General features: G+C 43.3%; 1 protein-coding gene across 30 annotated transcripts in view; it reads right to left on the bottom strand.

Annotated features, from left to right (window-relative positions):
- CELF4 (CUGBP Elav-like family member 4) overlaps positions 1-20,426 on the bottom strand; it is a 678,618-nt gene that overhangs the window by 30,211 nt on the left and 627,981 nt on the right. For 29 of the 30 annotated variants that reach the window (XM_069001341.1, XM_069001348.1, XM_069001361.1 and 26 more), the window contains 2 exons: positions 16,432-16,579; positions 11,611-11,760 (listed from right to left, as the gene is read on the bottom strand). In XM_069001341.1, coding sequence (XP_068857442.1) covers positions 11,611-11,760; positions 16,432-16,579 — 298 coding nt within the window. Of the gene's footprint in view, positions 1-397; positions 479-11,610; positions 11,761-16,431; positions 16,580-20,426 lie in introns of all 30 variants that reach the window. The other variant, XM_069001339.1, reaches the window with a different exon arrangement.

The raw sequence follows: 20,426 nt of genomic DNA, 5'->3' as shown, positions 1-20,426 counted from the left end.
TCAAAGTGTATTTTCTCTCTTTACAAGTGTGCATTCCTCCCCACTAAAACTGTTTATTTTTGTGAAACTTTGAAGTCTTGCTCAAATACAACCAAAGCTAGTTAAGAATTTTTTTTTTTTTCTCCTTTGGTTGATAGAGAGAAAAAAAGAGAGAAACGTGTTGGATAAGCTCTTTCTTTATCTGCATCAATAAAAAATTTAAAGCAAAGCTTGGCTAAACCTCCAGTCCAAATGTCACCTTGGCCCTAATATTTCACTTCTTGTTATGAGTTTAATTTGTATTTATTGGTACTGCACAGTTCTACATTTATGCAGTCCCTCCAACCTATTCCTTGTAGGATGATCCCTTAGGGAACTGCCACTTTCCCACATCCATCCCACCTTTTTTCCTTCTTACCCGCACAGAGGTGTGGCTGGAGGCAAGGCTTGGAGGATGCAAAGGTGGGGGCCTCTTGGAAGGAAATCTGGTGCCATACACCTATCCAAGGAAAGACACTGACTGTATGGCAAAGTGTGGGGGAGGTTGTCATACGTGAGTATTACATACCCAAGGAACATGGATAAAGTGTTTTCTTACAAATAGAAATACCAGCTTGAAACTTAACTTTAAAGATCACCATTGGTCATGACGGAACCTTGCAAGGTCTTGCACTTTTCTCCCAAAATACAAGGAGGAATGGTGAAACGACCAAATTTGAGGTGGCAAACCCAATTAGCTGGCTAAGGCTTGGAAGCTCCTGTTCGTTATGGGTATTACTGGATCATGTGGACTTTGAGGCTGGGGTAGTCACAGGAAGAAATAAGTGGGATTGCAGTCTTAGGCTGGAATGGTTTCCTAGCTGACTTTTGGCAAGTCCCTCAATATGTGTATGTGTGAAATGGGAAAGCGCTGTCTTACTGTAAGGATTTTCATTTCTTACAAAGGGTGTGAGGAGAATACATTAAAACCTGTGGGAGGTCAGTGGAAGGCAGAGTAGAGATTCTACACTACATTTTTTAAAGAGTAGCTTTTCCAGGAAAATAATGGAGGTAATGTTCAGAAAATATAAAAATTGTTTTTACTTACTCCTTTCTTCTTGAAGAAGAAACCAACTAAAGTCTATTCTTTTTAACCTCTGCTCAAAACCGTTTTCCTCGAAGAACAGAATATTGGTCGTATTGTTCCACAAGAAAATTGAATAGCTATGAAAAGTTGAGTAATACATCAGTTCCCTCACCCCTTTAGGAGAATGGATCATAATAACTTAGACCCTTCAATCCCTGTCAGGTAGAAGATATCTCCTGAGAAAGGTGAGGGAACCTGTGGTGAGTGAAGCAAATCTTTGTAACTATGGTTTTGCAGACTGCAGTGAAGCAGAGGATCTGCCGTCTCTGACCCAAAGGCAGTTGTCCTTCCTTCATTGCATAGTGGAAGCAGTTGTCTGCTGCTCAGGAAATGCAGTTACAGTATTTCATTCCTCCCCAGATGAAGCTGATTCGGGCATGCTTGTTCTCCCCTTGACCTGCTGCTAACTAGCAGTGGCTGACACTTCACTGATACAGGAGGAGTCACTAGGCAGGACCTGTCTGACTGTGGTCCTTTCCTTTATTCCTTGCCTTATCTGGGCACATGTGGGAACTGCCCAACCTCCCAGCTACAGCTGAGTCTAGCTCCTGGATATGACCACCTGTCTCACTGCAGAGCTGCTCTGCTTATCCCACCTGTGGATATCTCACCTGCCTTTGGAACCATATTTTGACCATCAGAACTAAAACATTCTGCTTAAGAAAATTATGCTGAGAATCATGGCCCACCTTTAAATATTAGAACTGGGCAAATACTTTATTTAAAGTGTTTGGGATAACAGGCTGTGAAATGCAGCCTTTCTGCCTTCCACACTAAAACTTTCAGAGTTCATTATTTTCCCAACTATTAATGACTTTCTACCAAGGGTAATATCTAACTGAGTATTTCTCATGAGGCTGCCTTGTGACCCAGGTCATGCATGGGGTTTCCTCTTGGCTCATAGCACATGCAAGCCAGTGGGAAGGCTCTGCCCTGGTTTCAGTCAGCTTTGCTCCAATCTGGAAATCACTTCCTCATGAGAAAAGAATACACAAAGTAGCTGTTCTAACACACAGGGCCCTAACATTGACCCAACTGTCCCTGGATGCTCTTGAAAAGCAGAGTTCAAAGCACCTCTGGGGAGGCAGCAACTCCTGGCTTGGGGCTCTGTTTTACTTGTAGTCTCACACCCTGCCTTGGCCATTTGGGAAAAGCAAAAGTTGTGGTGAGTCACCAGCAGCAGGAATTTAACTTGGCACCTCTTAAAAGTGATGACCTCTGCTCACTGAAGAACTCGCCTTCCTTAGCTTGAAGACTGTGTTTACTCAGCAAATGAAGATGTGACTTCAGCACAGTGGAGGTGTCCATGCTGGCCAACACGGCCTATGAAGATGCAGGGACACAGACTCCAGGGCTGGCTGGACACCCTGGCAGGAAGCCAAGGCATCTTGGGCAGTCATGAGCACATCTTCATGCTGCTGCTCACCCTGTAAATGAATCAGACCTAGTGAAGAGCATAACTGCCTGTGCTCCCAGATGTAACATGGATGAAACCAACAGCTGGTATTGATCCAGAAATCTCAAGACACAGATTAGACATTTGAGGAAGTTGTGGCCATGCTGTGTTCTGTAAAGTGACAGTCCTCTTACATGTTAATGACCTATGAGGAATTTGTTACGGGCTCAGATACACAAGGAGCTCACAATTCAGAGTCAACCTACCACAGGGGTTAGGTTTGGCTGTAGCCCACCATGTGCTCAAATTCAAAGTGATTGGGAGATAGGAGTAATTTCTCTGTCTCAGCACCAGGAGAACACCAGGTAAGGTTGCTTTATTCCTCCATAAGATACACATAACTTCACAGGGTGGCCTTCACATAGATCATTAATGCGAGAGTTACCCTGCCTCAGTCACCCTTTTTCCCCATCCAGCTTGCCAGTCTTCTTTGAAACTGAAAATATTAGTTGAACACAAACATTCAGGGCTGGGAAAACACCTCAGCTCCTCTATGTGCTGTCTGTGCCAGGGTGCAAGCCCACAGTGGCACACAAGGTAAATAGGTGTATAAGGGCTGGTAAGCACTATTGATGAGAGATGTGGATATCACAGAGCACCTTAAAGCAGCTTTTGGACCAGAATCAGCAGGTGTCTAAGTTGTAACATCATCCAAAGACCTTGGATGTGCTGACTCTGTACAATTGTGCCTAGGGAGAACATCTGAAACAGCTTTCGTTGTGACCAGACCCATGGAGGTGTCATGTCCAACATACAGACGTTTCTGAGATTAAAGGTGGTGTAATGTAAATGCTGAGGATCATCTGGGGAAGGAAAAAAAAAAAAAAAACAGAGAGGGTCCTGAGAGGCCAGAGGACAACCATCAATCATGTCAGCCCCACTGAAGTCCCTGTGGCCTTGCTGCTTTCCAGGAGCTGAGGATCTGGCCTGGCCAGGGCAAACTAAAGGTGTACTGTGAAAACAGATGCTAATAGTAACTTCATTTGGCAGCTCAGGGCAAGAGCCTTATCCCCAGACATCTCCTCTATATTAATTTGATCATTTCCATATCTCCACGGGAAAAATCTTGCTCAAATACAATTGTCTCTTTGCAAGACAATCCTGGCCAAGATGCCACAAGGTGACCATGGCAGATAACCTTCCATAAACCTGGAGACATAAAACAAGCCAATGACCTACTATATGGCCATAAATATAAATTTAACGAAGGCAGCACTTATTCATTAGGCAGAAGTCAAGAAATGACTCCCAAGTCCTTCAAAGAAAGTAGATCCGTTAATGTCACTTTCCAAATCCTCTGCCTGATGCCAAAAAGCGAGGATGATTTCCCAAGTCAGCATGAAATACCAGTGCTTTAAAATTAACACCAGGAAACTTTCTTACTCCTGATATATCTCTAGATTGAAATCCAACTTTTTAAAGGGGCTTTCAGTTAGTGTTGGGCCTGACATTTAGCTTCTGTCAGAGAAAGAATGGATGGAGGTGGCAGAATGAAGCCTGTTGTTAAAAATAAATAAAATTGGTTTAAGTGATATTCTATAAAGAATCCTTCCTGAGGTGTCAGTAGCCCGGCTCCAGTGTCTGTCCAAGACAAGCAGTTATATGGGTGTCCCAAGTGAAAATGGTTGTAGGGGACAGAGGGCTGGAGTCTGCTGTGGTATTCAGGGGTGTAAATCAGGAGGATCTGCACTGAAGTGAGTGGGCTGGTGAGGAAAAAGGATGATAGTTACTGCCTGAGCCATCAAAAGGGGCCTTCCAATGTTCTCAGTGGACTATGGGACAGCCTCCCTGTCCCAGCTCAGGTAGGAGAAAGCCAAAGTGGTCTGCTCTCTGAAACCAGAGGAGACCAGTGCTCCTGAAAGACAAAAGCAGAGCCTAGCACATTTTTCAGCCCCTAAGGTGCCTTGTGATTTCACTTTGGTGGAAGGAGTAATCTTACTCCCATGTGATATTCTCTCCACTCCTTCCTCCAGATCAGAGGAGAAAAAAATCCACTTTCTGATTATCTGTGCATTTTGTGACTAACATGCTCAATTCCATCTGTTTCACTCTATTTTGCAGAGATGCTTCCTGTATAGGTTTGAAACAGCATATTATGAGCTCTGCCCCATCTATCCATTCCTCTCACTGTCCTGGAGGTATTCCACACCTCTCCCAGGAGCTGCAGCTTGGCCACTATCACCCTTGGGAAGGTGGGTGAGGGAGGAGGGCAATCAAAGAGAGGCAGTGCCGTTCAGTCAGTGGGGGGGGGTAATAACATAATGATAGGAAAAAAAAAAAATCTATGTGAAGGCCAGGATTAAAATAAATAAATAACTGAGTGGGAGGGCTCTATTCACCTTCTCCTTAAATCCAATTTAAATCACTCTCTACAGCCCTAATCTATATCCATAATTATATCATTTCGTACAACAAGCTTGCGAGAGGTCTTAAGAAATTTATGTAGATTAAAATTCATGGGTGCCATAGTACAGATTCCATATTATTAAGATTGATTAGGACAGCTGATGCTGTGATTAAAGAAGCCAGCGCTTACTGTTGTAATTAATTAGGTATTCAGACACAACAATAACTGCAATAACAGAAAGAATGTGCTGATCTGGCAGAAAACAGAGGCTGATCCTGTGTTTTATAGTCTCGTTTTGCCATTTAGGGGTGGACACCACTCAGTTAAAGACATGCTGTCCTTCTGTCTCTTCCCCTACACATCAAAAGAACAAGGAAATCCAGGGCTTTTGTGTCCTCTGCTTCATCCTGTTAGTAGGAAAAAGCCCTCTTGGTAGCATCCCCAGCTACTGTAGGTGTTTGTTTGGGACAGCATATGGACCTACTATAACATTCATCTAGTTCAATCATGGAAACCAGGATTATCTTTATTATTTTCTTAAAAGTTCCACCTCCAAGCCCCATGCCTAATCAGGTTCCTTCTGAGATGGATGCTGAGCAAAAACATGATAGGAGACATGTCTGGCAATGAAGAGCTTCCAGGTAACACAGCAAGAAAGACACAGACAACTCAGAAATGCAGACAGGTGGACATGGCTAGTCAAGGTGACAACCATTCAACAGCAAAGTCAGGACCAGACTTCCCTCTCTTTGTTGCAGGCCATAATCACATAAGTCAGGGTCAGGTTTTGCAAGTTTTTAAGGCACTCTAAATCCATATTTTGGGGGAGCTTAGTTTAAGTCATCTTTAAAAATAAAGCTCAAAGTCTTAACTCACATGGATGCTACTGAAAACATCAGCACAGAGCCTGATTTGTGTTTACACCTTCCTCCAGATCAGAGGAGAAAACCCTTTTGCTCTGGAAAGTCTCACGCAATTGTCTTAAACAACCTCATTCATTACAGCTGCAGCATGGTCTCTGGAAGTACATGGCATCATTAAAGTGGCTTAGACTGCAACTGAAGATGGCAACTTGTTATCAAGTTTTTAATGAGTTCATTCCTCCACTTGTTTATTTTACCAGTAAAGCATAGTTTATGGCACATGTCAGATGGTTACAAATGGGTCAAATGAATGCTTCCGAGTCATAATGATGTGTCTCAGGTGCTCACTGTTGCATTTTTGGGACTGTTGACACAAAATATGAACAGGAAAGCTCTCACCTGGAGATTTAGGGTGGACAAACAGTACAGAGTCAGAGATTTCCTGCAGTGAGGAACTTAGCCTCAGGGCAGCTGAGCCAGGCACATTTCTAGGCTATAGTGTATGTCTGGACCAAATGCTGTGGAGTTTGGTTTTCATCCTGGACCTTCTACATGTGCAGGCAAGTCACTATTTTTCTGTTCCCTGGTTTACCTTCTCTCTAAATTCTTCTTGTCTGACACCTTTCAGGCCTGAAATGTCAGGGTAGACACTGGGGTGGGGGAAGCCAGACTCTTCCACTCCCTGCACTAGTGAAGAACCCCTGCTCCTGCCCAGTGCCACTGGATGGTGCATGCCATGATCAGGACTGACACTGGACTCACTGGTCTGGAGCAGCAGCCTGTCCATCAGCAGTGCTCTTAATTGACAAACTGATGGACAAGGCTGTCATGACTGCATGCTAGCAACTCCTCCACTGCAAAATTAACTTGGGTAATGATAATAATTACAGATGGAGTCTGAATGCTGTCTCTGCTGGCAGTGGGTGAAATTGGTACCTCTTTGTTGAGCCAAGGAAAATGAATTGATGGTCATAGTTCAGTTACAAAGACATGAGTTGCTACAAAACAGGAATTCCCCTGTGAAGTACACCTTTACTGCCTGTCTCAGTGGTGACTTGGAAAAATGTGGGCATAAAGGCTTGGCTGCCCATTTGTACTGACAGCTAGTCCTCACCAGAGGACTCACCAGGGCTGGACCCTGAAGAGGATATGGAGGTTGCTGTCTTGCAAGCCCAGATGTACCCACTGTGTGCTAAAGGGAGTGGTGGTGGAGAAACTTGTGCTGGGTCTGCAGAGTGGAGAGATAGAGCCAGTCCTGGAAGGGGTGAGCAGTCAGAAGCACTGTGTGCCTGAAAATAGTAAATGAGGTGACACACTTTTAATGGATTACAAGGAACTGAGGGGACTTAGCTTTTGTTTCCTCAGCAACCTAAATCCAGACCAAACACACTGAATTGGAATCCCAGAATATCCCGAGTAGGAAGGGATCCATAAGGATCATCAAAATCCTGCACAGGGGAACCCCAAGAGTCACACCATGTGCCTGAGAGCATTTTCCAAATGCTTCTTGAACCTGTCAGGCTTGGTGCATTTTCCTAGGGAGCCTGTTCCACTGCCCAACCACCCTCTGGGTGAAAAACTTTTTCCTGATATTCAACCTAACCCTACCCTAACAAAACTTCTGGCCTTTCCATCAGGCCCTGTTACTGGTCACCAGAGGAGAGATCAGTGCCTGACCCTCTGCTTCCCCCTGTCAGGAAGCTGAAGAACTCGGCACCTGTGAAAGCATTCCCCATCTAAGGCTCCACAAAGCTGCCATACTACTGGCCCATCCCTGGCTCTGGACATCCTTTGGCCCAGGAGGAATAAGGGGGGATGTAAGATGCTATGTGGTGTATTTCCACTTCTTTCTGGGCACATCTGTGGATGGAAGATTATGGAGCAGTCCTCACTTTTCGGGAACTCTGCTTTGTTCCTTCTTCCAGTTCTCTCATTTCACTGATAGGCTGACAGGCAAGCCCTTCTCTCTCTTGTTTGCTGCCCTTTGGTCTCATGATTTTCTCATGTCTCCCTCCCCTTCTCTTACCAAAGAGGCTTTATCTTTGGAGTGAGAATTTTGTCTAGTCCCTCACAATGCAATTCAGCAGGGCAGGACCTGTTACCAGAGAGCAGAATTCTGATGATGTGAGACACAGCAGAAGCCAGTGCAGATGGTCTCTACTGTTACTGTACATCACACAGGGTTACAAGAGAGGCTCTGGGCTCTGGGTGGCTAAGAATCTTTGGCAGAAGAGTGTAATCCCTGCTACTATGACTAATGTGGAAATGGCAAACGCTCTTGTGCTGCAGCAAAGTGACTCACAAGATCATGGCACAACAGCTCTTTGTCCCCACTATATATTGTGACACTTTGCCACGTTCAATAGCTCTGCAAACTGAAAGATTAAAGGGCAGGAATTAATACACAAAAAGGTCAAATCTCCAAAGGGGCTTAGACTAGTGGAAGGGGAAATACTTATTGCCTTGTTATTCACTCTGTGGCAAAAAGTGCACTGAGGCATTATGTACTGTCTGATCTTGGAGAAGGTGAGACCCTGGCTTGCAAAGGTTATGCCTGCAAGGAATGGTTTTCTAGTGCCACTGCATGGATCCATAGCCTGACCAGATTAACAGAGAAAGCTAATTCCTGCAGGGACAGGGGCTGTGATCAAAGCCCTGGTGAGTAGGGATGTTCAAAGTACTCTGGCCTTTGCCACAAATCCATGGATAGTTTGGTAGTCGGACTGAAATGATACCATGTACATCCCTTTACCAGTCTAAGGGAATCTTAAAAAAAGAGCACAGGGGAAGACAGAAGGAAAAAAGAGTGAAATTACCGACTAAATATAATTATTCAATATGGACCTGTTTTTATAAAGACTGTGGTATTCTGGAGTCCTTTGGATGCAGCATCAAAAATAATATGGCTGGTCAGAAGAGTGAACATGTAGACAAACTGCACAATTAATGGAATTTATTAGGGTCTGAGTGATATGGATGCCATGCCTCTAGAGATGTTCATTGTCCTGTTTTGCTGTTTTCAGGCAACAAAGAACATTCTGCTACAGGCCGTAATGGTGTGAACCCACATTTGAGGATTTTTTGTGGAGTATGAAAGAGTATCTGAGAGCAATATTCAGGATTTAAACAATATGTGGCGAGTCATAATCATAGCAAGACTATGATTATGTACATAATACTGCAGCAGTCTTAGCCACTTTCAGAATGAGAGATACGCCATAAAAGAAAGTTGTTTGGAAGATGCTGCCTTTGGATGGGGACTGTCATGATCTTCCCTTCTCTATAGTGTTAGTGCAATTGCCTGCTCAGCTGTAATATTTTATTTCTACCCTTGCATTTAGAGACAGAGCCATGCAGAACCACAGGGCAGTAAGAGATGCAATAGAGGAGAGTGAGAAAAATCCCATAATGATGGAACAAGCTGCCCAGTGATGAAAATTTCTTTCTAACCCCAAGCAATTAGTGGCTGGCTTATATCATAAAGCATGAAGTTTTGTGTCCTATCTACATTTTTATCCCGTCTAATATGGCTGTGGATGTTCTCATTACCCATATAAATGTCTAATCCTTTTATTTTTTATGCTGCTAAGCTCCAGGACTGAGTAAAGCCTGTGGCAAGCAGGAGTGGTTTGGAGAGTGCATAAATGCTCATGAGAAGGAACATGATTACATGGAGCAAATGCATGATGTAAGCTACGTGGACTTGCTTTCAGCGTTTAAGGGGCAGATAAAAGCATAATGAGAGGTGAGTGTTTGACCTGCCACTGCTCCCTTTACACCTCTGCCATAACTTAAGGTGTCACTACATTATGGGGAAGCTGAGCAATGAGAAAGACAAATATACTGCTGAAGTTACCCCGAGATAAAGCCAAACTTTACACAGCTCAGGCTGTTTGGATGTCAGCTTTACTGGCAGAAGGGAGTCTCTCTGACCACAGCGAAGAGGGGCAAGGATGACTGTCAGCTTTCAGTGTGTCAGCCTGTTGGTGTTTGTGCAGGGACTTACTGTGAATTGCTGCCTGAGCAAGTCTCTCCGAAACTCAGAGGGAATCAGATTAAGGCCACTGACTTTTACAAAACCATGGATGAAATACCTAACTGAAAGGCTTCTTTGATTATGGGGATAGTTGGGGATAGTAACAAAAGCTCAAGCCATTAAGATTCACCTAGAAAGAACATCTTTTCTGTGATACCCACAGTAATGGATCATCAAAATTAGCTAAATAAACCGGAAAAGAGGAACAGACATGCATAGAAATGGATGAATAAGCAGAGAGATGATTGACTGGCAAACAGGTAGATACTGAAATAAATGGACAGAAGAACAGATGGCCATGTTTATGTAACCTTAAAGACAGAATGCTTTCTCAGTGCTGTGGTTGAGCTCACTGAGCATACTAAGGGCTCCCTGCAATCTTCTGATGCTTTCATAAGACTCCAAAAGCTCCCCAGCCCTTCAGATGCTAAAACACTTATACACATACCTAAGTTTGAGTACAGTAAGTCACTTGATTTTAATTCTGCTTAGAGCTGAACTCAAACGACATGTTTGCAAAGTGTTTGTTGGGAGGAGGATAATTATTTGTCAATACCTAGGAAAGATTCTGGTATTTCTATGTTGTGTGATATTTTTCTATGTAGCTCAGAAAGTCCCCTGTGGTGATGAATCTTCTGAGTTTACAGGACTGGCTAAGATTGAAAGAATTATTTTTTCTCAGAGTTTTTTTGGGCTTTTTGGCTGGAGCATCTAACTCAGTATTTGATTTCCTAACAGACTAGATCAATCTATCAATTCCCCAGGGTATAATACTCCTTTGCCAGCTGGTGATTAGGATCAATTAGTAACATTTACTTAAATTTTTGTTGCTATGATTGTTACCATTAGTATGTATACAACAATGGTAAAAAATGTCTTTCTAGAGGAAGTGTATTGGAGGAGAGAGCTATCTCAAATCTCAAGGACACTGAAAAAATGTAGGCACACATTAAGGAATGGTAAACTCCTGAGTTCTTGGTAATTACAACTTTAGACTGTATGTATATTTGTAAATACAGGTACAGGGGCAGGTATGTATCCTTGAATCTTCCTCATTCACCTCTGACTGCCAGAGCTTGCAAAATCACTTTTTTTAGTGCTGGCATCTTCAAGCTGGGCACAGTGTGAATCCCAGCAGCAGTTCTCCTGCAGTGTCCCACCAAAGGGTGACCCTGAGCCCATTCAGAGGCTGTATTGATGCAGCTTCACTCTCCAGGCCTGGTAAGGCAGCAGGATTTGTGTGCAGTGAGCATTTTGGAGATCAACACCTGCTCCCTGCACACAGGAAGCCGTTTGGGTCAGCAGACATGTAGACCCTTTGGATCATCCTCCCAGAGCCACCTGGCTGCAGGGGAATTCCAGCAGGAGATACCAATGCTGGGTGCAAACAGGCTTAGCACAGCTCCTTCAAGGCTAACCAGAAGCAAGACCCTTGGGAGTACTGTGAGGGGAGCTGCCAGCATGAACTGCTCAGAAGTCATGTCCATTTTCAGCTGAAGCAAAACATGCTGGTTGTCCTGACTGTATTCACCAGACATGCTATCCAGCAGATGAGCACTCAAATATTCAGTACACAGTTTTTCCACCTCCAACATGCCCTTGATGTTTATCATCCAGATTGAACCGTTTAACACTGTAGCTGCATAAGACACAATACACCAATGCTATAATGAGCCCTGGTGGTGTGGGGTATAATCCTGCTGAACCTATGCCACAGGCTCCTGTTGGGCAAAGCCTGTGGGTGTGGACAGTATCCCTAGGACTGAGGGAGCAGGCTGTGGGCACAGGATTGGTCTGGCTTACCTGGATAAGGGTGAATGCCATTAGCAAAGACGGCTTCAGCAGCTGGCTGCCCATTAGCCTGCGGCGGGAGGCCAGTGAAACCATTCACCCCAATTGGAGATGGGATGCTAGGCACAGCTGGTGCAGTTATGCCAGGAGGCGTGCTTCCACCTGCAAATGGGGAGGACACAAGGGCAGAGCTGGTGAGTACTGCAAACAACAACTTCATGGAGAAAACTGCCAACACAACAGCTGTGACCACCACCCTCAAAAAAAAACAAGACATGAGAAAACTCCCAAGCTGTTAAGCAAATAAAGGGACTGCTTGCCACTGCTCCTGTAGTCAGAAAGCACTCAAGAAAAGCTTGAAAAACCTCCAAAAACTGTCAGCCCCAGCTTTCTACAGCAGTTCCTACAAGATTCCCTTTGGATCTCTGTGGGTATACTGATTTCCAGGACTGCTCTGTCTGCACTCTCTCATGAAGACACCTTTCATGTGCAAACTCATTCTGAACTTTCGCACTAGGGATCCTTAAAAGACTTGTGAAGTTTATTTGTAGCCTAAAGGTAGCCAGTGATACATTTTTTTAATGTCACTGTTTGGCCCAAACTTCATACAGTTTTAACAGATATCTCCCAATGAATGGGGGCAAAATTTGGACTAGATTTGTTACTTTCATGGCATCATACTTCTTTCCTTCTTCCCAGATGCATCCTATGGGGGACTGTAATGCTGCTAGTTCAGAAGAACAAATTAGTCTTTATGTTCTGAGTGGGATCTTGTCACCCATTGGCAGAGAATTCTTAAATTTCTGGGGAGAGAATTAAATCCCTCTGCTACCTCACTGTCTCCTCCTATGTACGTGTAAAATGACTGGACTGTCTGTTCTTCTTGCAACATGTTCAGGATGATTTCAGGAACTAAAAATGAGTTTTCAATGAGCCTGAAATTATATTTTTCTCTTGCTAGGTGTGTGTGGGAAGTTAAACTGTCTTATCTTCAACATTATCTTTCTGTGTCAGGGTACACTACTGATTGAAAGCACCATTTTTGCAGTAACCTCTCTTTTAAACCAATTGAAGATACTTTCTTCACCACAGCAGCATTCCATGATGGGTTAGTCCAGTAACATTTTTAACAACTGCTTAAATCTGTGTTGGTGCTTTAAGAAAGCCACTATGGATACATGAGATGTTTTAATATGTTCAGATTTGAGTAGCCCAAAAAAAAAGGCAGTGTTTCAGCTCATTTCTTATACCCTGAGCAGACAAGCTGCTGCTTCCCCTTTTCTTATTTAAATGGTGTTGGCCTTTAAAAATGTCCTCTGTGGAGGTACAGGGAGCCAGCAGTGGCAACTGAAGTCCAAAGGCAATGCTCTTAGCATATGCCATCAGCTTGCAAATCACAAAGGCTACTTAAAATTTCAGTTGCTTTTCTGGATCTCTCCTTTATTTGCATAGAAAATGTAAATATTTTTTTTTTCTAAAATTACAGCAAGGGATTTGTGCTTGCTATTTTGTGCATGTCTAAGGAAGTTTAGGCATATTTATTGGAATTCTTTAATTTTCTTCTTATAAAGAACCCCCCTGGAGAGGTCAGATCTGTAGCTGGAGTAAAACTGGCATAATGCCACTGTGGAAAACAAATGGTGGTGGTGCATGCCAGTTGTGGATTTCATCCCTTGTTTGAGATCTCTTGCTGTAGCTACACCAGGTGCAGATTTACAACATGGAGAGAGAAGGAGGGAGGGAGGGGGGGAGAGGATGAAGGAGGAAGGAAGCCTAAATAAAATTTCATTTCCAGCCGCTCTCTGCAGGTAACAGGATAGCAGACCCACTGCCAGACCCACTTTTCACCCAGATTGTAGCAATAAATGTAAAAGAAGAAAGGAGGAATGTAAAACCTGAACCAAGCTCTCAGAAATGTCAAATTAATTGCCTCACAGTTACGGACTGTTGTGTGAGATAAACCTGACTCTTGATGGAAGACTGTTAAAATGACAGCAAACAGCATTAAAGTTTTCTTGGTCTGAATTACCCACAAGGAGTGCTTATTGCACTCCATTGACTGCATTTCAAATTAGATGTCTAAGTTTTGTATGGTTAAAGCCAGGTGAGATGGATACTCTCTCTCATCTGTTAGATTTGCCTGGATCCAAAACTCTGAGCTCCTAGTTCCCATGGGGAATGAATGAACTTATGGTCATATTTCCAGGAATCCACTCTCTTAGAGGTGAGATGCACAGGAAACCAGCTGGATTAGGGGGGCTGAAGATACCTGAAGTATGGAGGCACTGTGCTGAGCCAATAGCTCCAAAGCCTCTAGGACTTCTGGGTTACCAGAATCTTTTTTTCTAGCACAATTTTTCTTTTGCTTCGGAAAGATCAAAATGCTTCTTTTTTTTTTTTTTTTTTTTTTTTTTTTTTTTTTTTCTTTCCATGTTCCAAACACTTTTTCTAGTGCCTATTTTTTTTTTTTTTCCTGAGAACTTTGAAATATTTCATTTTCCTTCCAAGGCAGAACAAAGATATACTTCAATGACTAGAAATCCTGCTATGAAGCAGAATGATCATTTTCCATTTGGCTTTCTGAATGCTAACAAAAGCCAGCAGGAGAATTAATGTTAGGCTTCAGATATCTCCTGGCTACTCAGAAATCGCTGCTAGTGTTGTAGGCTTGCTTGCTCAGACATTATGTGAAACATTTTCTGTGCATCTTATCACATGCTTTGTGAGTGTTGTAGTAATACAAGGAGTAATTTCAAAGTCTAAACATTTCTCCTTAGGAATAATTGTCAATGGACATTTCCACAACCCACCACAGAGATTTTTCATGAAGGAAGCTACTCATTCAAGGTAAATCTGCAATAACACCAAAGTGAATAGGCTCTGTGATTGAAAATATGTCATTAGGAGAGTGCAAAATTGGCTGCCATGAAAGACATCAAGGGATCATCTAAACCAGCATCTTATTTTCAATAATGACCAGTCATGGGTGATTCGGAAAGAGTGTAAAAAACATGAGTTTCCTCTCCTGTATTCTGACAGTGAGAGTTTAATAGTCCCCTCATCCTATCAAACACTGGAATAGGCTGCCCAGGGAAGTGGTGCAGTTGTCATCCCTGAAGGTATTTTAAAGGCACACGGACGTGGTGTTGAAGGATATGGTTTAGTGGTGGTCTTGGTAGTGCTGTTAATGGTCAGGCTTGATGAACTTAAAGGTCTTTTACAACCTAAATTATTTAATGATTTTATGACTCTGAAAGAGGAAAAGTTTACACCAAAAAAGAGCTGGGATACTTTTCATGGTTGGATATCATGGTAGGCACAGAATCTGGCTGTTGTACAGGTGTTTTCACACCCATGACACAGAACCTACCATTTTCAAGAATATACTTATGTGTAAGAGCTTGTGCTCTTTTGTGGTGGGTCCATGGCAAACCACTGCCTGGATTCAGCTTTCCAGGCCCTGACAATATTTGAATTCCAGGCAGTCTTTGTTTGATGTTCTCTCTGCTCCCACCAACACAAAACAAATCTAGCTAATGCAAATATGATAATCTTGCCAGCAGCGGGTTTAAAGGGTGCACATATAATTAAGCCACTTTTTTATTTGGGTTTGCAGTAGCTCCATCGACTTTTTGTTTATACATTTATCATTGTGTAAACATATATTTTGAAATGTGCAGTATAAGATTTTTGAGTCAAGTGCTTTTCCTTGGGTCTCCATAAAGTCTTGTGGAATGAGATCTGACTTTCTTACTCTCCCTTCTCCCCCCAGTCCCTCGTGATATTCTATTACAAATGGTCCTTTCAAGAATGTACCTTTGAGTCCTCTTCATCCCTACCAGACTCTAGTATATTGCAAAGCTTTCCAAATCCTCACTTCTTTAAAGGTTTGGCTCCAGTTTTCCTGCTTCCCTACTTCCCTGCTGTTAGGCCATATGTCAGTCCAGGACTACCAGAGATGGTGATTCCTTGACTTGTTCCTGACCAAATGGTAATCTTGTGCTTCAAGCCCCAAGAAAGACAGTCCTGTTTCTGTCTCAGCTTATTTCTCTGCCTGCTGAACCATACACTGCAGCTCCTAGAATGGGCTTCTTACAGCCTAACCAGATCCTGACAGCCCTTCACTAGTTATCTGTCTCTGTTCCAGCAGCCAGGAACCCCCTCACCAACCAGCCTCATCCCAGGTAGCACCAGATGTCTTCCTTGAGTACCTTCTGTCCTATTTCACAAGAGGGGGAAAGGCTTATGTGTCCCAAAGGCAAAATTTTTCTTGTTAATGATATTGCATCTCACCAGAAACCATGTTTTGTTTATCTTTGGGCCAGCCTGGTTGTGACAGCACCAGCACTGATGCCTTGGACACATATATGCACCAATAAACCAGTGTAGCTCACTGTGGGATGTTCTGTGACGTTTGGAGGGTTCTCAGAGCTAAAGAGAAGTTGTGTATGGGATTAGATGGAGAAGGAAGTGTCACAGAATCACAGTATAGTTAAGGGTCTAAAAGACCTCTAAAATCATCGAGTCCAAGCATTAACCCACCGCTGCCGAGTCCACCACTAAGCCATGTTCCTAAGTCCCACATCTACATGCCTTTTAAATAATTCCAGGGATGGACACTCATTCACTGCCCTGGGCACTCTGTTACAATATTACACCCCTTTCAGGAAAGAAACTTTTTCTAATATCCAATCCAAACCTCCCCTGATGCCATCTGGGAGGGGAGACTGATCCTCACCTGGCTACGGAGAGCTAACTAGTCCTGCCAGGCGTCCTGTGGGATGTGGCCAGATTTCCCTGCCCTTTGCCCTCTCCAGCCCGCTGTCCCCTTACCTGAGGTTGGTGTCATGGGGGCGGCTGCCAGGCCGTTCATGTTCAGAGCCGCCATCTGCTGCATCTGGGCCGCGGCAAAGGCTGCCATGGGGTTCAGGTATCCGCCCTGCGCCACCGAGGCCATGATCGCCGCTTGCTGCTGCATCAGCTGGAACAAAGAGAGCAGGGAAAAAATATCACGCGGTCACTGGCAGGGCAGCCTGTGGCAGCGGCACCAGGAGGGCACCCGGTGATGGTGGGATGCATCCCAATGTTTTGGGGTGTCAGCACACCACGCCTGCGGTACCCCCCAGGCTTGGCCATTCTTCTCACTACAGGCGCTGGAGGCAAAGGGCATCTTTGCAACTTGGGGTGTTTACGGTCTCCACCCCACCATGTGTTCTCTAGTGTGGAGTTTTCCTGTGGCCTGGACTCAGCCCACCAGCTCCTTGGTACTTCTCTGGTCAGAAAGGCAGAGAAAAGGCTTTTACACAGACAAAACACTATATACCTGAGCAGAGTGGTTTCGTGGCTTACACTGCTTGTATCAAAATTCTGGAAAAGCCTGGGGGTTACTGGTGAGAGACCAGCATGTGTAAGAAAAGGGGAATCCTTCTCCAGAGCAGGAAGTTTGACTAGTTCTCTAGGGATAGCCTGATTTTTTTTCCATCTGTCAGTGATAAAAATTACTTTTTCTTGTGCTGCTAGGGGGCTTCTGCAGGGTACTGAGCAAAACCATGACCAAAACTTCTAACCAGATGATACCACCTATTTCCAACACTGCCAAGCAGAGACCCCTGTAAGTGCTGTACAAGAGAAGGGAGCTCCCCTGCTTTAGTAAGATTAATATCATCTAATGGGAAAACCCCTTCCCTGTAGTATTGATCTGAGTTGACTTTCTCAATTTTTTTCTAGAAAGTGGTCAAAATGCTGCTTCTTTCACGGTACCTACAAAAGTCAGAAATAAGGAACCTAGGCTACATTTTCAGGCATTTGGGGCTAAAAAAATTTTGGAGCAGAAGGCTGGTAAATGGTTACGAATCCTGGAAATGCTTCTTTCATTAAACCCAGACTTTGTTATCATTATGTTACACTCAGAACCCAGCACACAGCAGGTGCAGTTAATGTACAGTATGGCTGCAGAGAGATTTTAAAATGGTCCTGGTGTGAAGGATAAGACAGTTTGGTTGAAGCTGCCTCTTGTCTCCTTCCCTGGAGCTGTACAAAGAGCCAGACAGGGTGGGTATGTTTGCCACTCATCAGTGACCAGTGATGGATGCTTAGAGAAAGTGTGGGGGAAAGAAGATGTGCAGAAAGTGAAACCTCACTCTGTACATTCCCCAGCCTCTGGTAAGCTGTGACTTGATGATAATAGTGGAGAAGAGAAATGTTTTCTGTGGTGATTTTTGAAGTGAGTCATGTCTGTGCTGTCTCCAGTATTGGAGTAACTCTGTTTTGCTTCTCTCTGTGATTTCACTCTCTCTCCCACCAGGAAATCACCCTCTGATGCTGTTCTTTAAGCACATGCTTCTCAGAATTAAACAGACCTCAGAAGTCATGGCAAGGAACAGACTGTTCCCTTCTGTTCGCTTTAATATTGAAATATCAGCTAAATTAGCTGTTCATACACATACACAATGAAACAAACCCTTGAAATCACTGTACCCATTCAAATGCTGAAACTTTCCCTGTCACCATCCATAAACAGTCCAAAGTAAAGGGTGCTCTGACAATGACTTGCTGAATAACCATGCACAAGTTATGTAAACTTGCCTTGATTTCTCCAGCTATAAAATGTAAAACAGGATACCTGACTCCACACATCATCAGATCTACAGGTGAAATGTGCTGTACTGGATTTGAGTGTTATTGGTTTTTGAAACCTAATGCAGATTGGTCGCAAAATGGTGGCTTTCCCTTTGATTGTTAATTACCCTTTTTTTATTATACCATGCATAAGGTACTTTTACATTTTAATTAGTGATATTTTTCTCTTTGCAATTACTGATGGAGTGATTAGACAATCTTTTCTATTATACACTATGTTGATTCTCCTTTAAGGAGTATATTTGAACCTAGGCATCATTTAAGTTTATTCTCCAGAGGAGGTACTGAGCAGGCGATATTAGGAAGTATGCCAAGGAAGTGAAGGAGGAAGGGGAATCCATCCATCTTTAACACTGTATTGACTCCAACACTAGGTGTGCTGACTCACATTTCATTTTCTGTTCTGAGTGTTTTTACCTGGATGATGCCTAAAGAATTTTTTTTTATAATAGATTTTTCATATATTTGTAGCTTTGTAGATTTTTAATACATAGTTTTATAGTCTCTAGCACCTTCTTACCCTTTCTCACACTTTTGAACAGTAGCTATGTCACATTCTTGAAATCCTTTTTAGTCTTACTTTCAAGAAAATAATTTCTAACAAGGACACTGTTTTGCATGAGAACTTAAGAGACATAACAAGACACAGGGCAAAGAAGCCCCTGGAGCAACCCCAAGGAGCTTACCCAAGGGTGGGTAGCTGGGGCAACTGGCCTCTTATTGGATGTACCTGCTAGATACACTAATTAATTAACCTTATAAAAATTGTAGAAATCCTGTATCACATATGTGCACAGCCATATTTGTGCACCTGAAAGCTCTCACTTAAGAATTGCTTTTTGTCTTGCCACTTTAACGTTGTTTGGAAAAGATTTTTTCTTTTGATTCTAGGCAACATAGGGACAGGTGAGGATGTAACTGGCTTGTTGCAGAAATGACGGCCAAGATATGTGACTACAGAATTTCTGGAGACCAAAGAAACACCTCTCTGAGATGTTTGATGGAGTTTCAAGGGCTGGGGACAGTTCCAGTCTGGTCCTTGATGACTTTTCCCAGTGCTTCTCCAAAGATGACCAGACCTGCTTGCATAAACCCACCTCAAAACAGAGAGTGATGTATGGCTGTTCATGTGGGCACCATGAACAGTCCTGCTGGCAGATGTCAACCTGGTACTGGAGACAGACACGTTCCAGGGCAGGCTGGGAACTATATTTTTGGCATTTCCCATTGTCAGGTTCAGTGAAATAAATACAGATGGAATTTCATAAGAGCTGGTCACTTATTATGGCTGATGTGATAACAGGCAGAGAAATCTAGGTCAAGATTCATCTTTCTGTACCCAAATGCTTCTGGGCAGACAAATTGCAGCTTTGTTTCTCCTTATTGTCTCTATGTGGAGTCTCAGGTGATTGGTTCAGCTGCACCTACCAATAGTCAGAGGAAGTATTTCCCACTGCTTACCTGGCCCTCAGGAGATATTTTTGGATCTTAGTTCACATCCATTTAAAAGAGAGGTGTTTGTCTTATTTTTTGTGTTACTCCTGTGTTTCTGCTTCTCAGAAACAGGGCTCTATCCAAAAAGTTGCTGCATTGTCAATGGTAGTGCAAATGATTGTACTGCTCCAAAGACAACCTTCACTTTGCACTCAGCAGAGCTGGACAGTCAGTTGTGACATTAATTATAGCTTATGCAACTTCTCCTGTTTATGGATATCTCTGAGCTGTTCAGAGTTAGCAGTGGCAGGTGTTCCTCCTGGTTTGGAAATCAGGCAACCTCAGTGTGTCACTTCCTGTGCCTTTGGAAGGATTATAAATTTGCACTGGAAGGTGCATGACTGCAGAATATGCCTTAGCTACATGCATGTTCCTTTTTGCAGAGTAATGTCATTCATGCCCTTCCATTACAGGTCTTCAGAAAGAAGAAGGTGTTTTCTGTCTCCTTGTGAGAAGAACTAGATTATCCTGGTCTACTGATCTGTGCTGAAGGTGCAGAGTCTGCATATTTCAGTGGAACAGTCATTTAAAACTGGCCATACTCCCATAGAGACTGAATTAGGACCTTGAGGAGCAAAGAGGTTAAAAAGTCAATGCAGTAAAAATAAGGTCCTAACCTGTGATTTGGGAAACTAGATCAGGTGCTTCTGCTACAACAGGCAGAGAACAGTCATCCAATTTCTTTTATCTCAGTG

Source organism: Aphelocoma coerulescens, assembly GCF_041296385.1.
Source record: "Aphelocoma coerulescens isolate FSJ_1873_10779 chromosome Z unlocalized genomic scaffold, UR_Acoe_1.0 ChrZ, whole genome shotgun sequence".
In the NCBI taxonomy this organism is placed as follows: Eukaryota; Metazoa; Chordata; class Aves; order Passeriformes; family Corvidae; genus Aphelocoma; species Aphelocoma coerulescens.
This window is presented reverse-complemented; position numbering and strand designations above follow the sequence as displayed.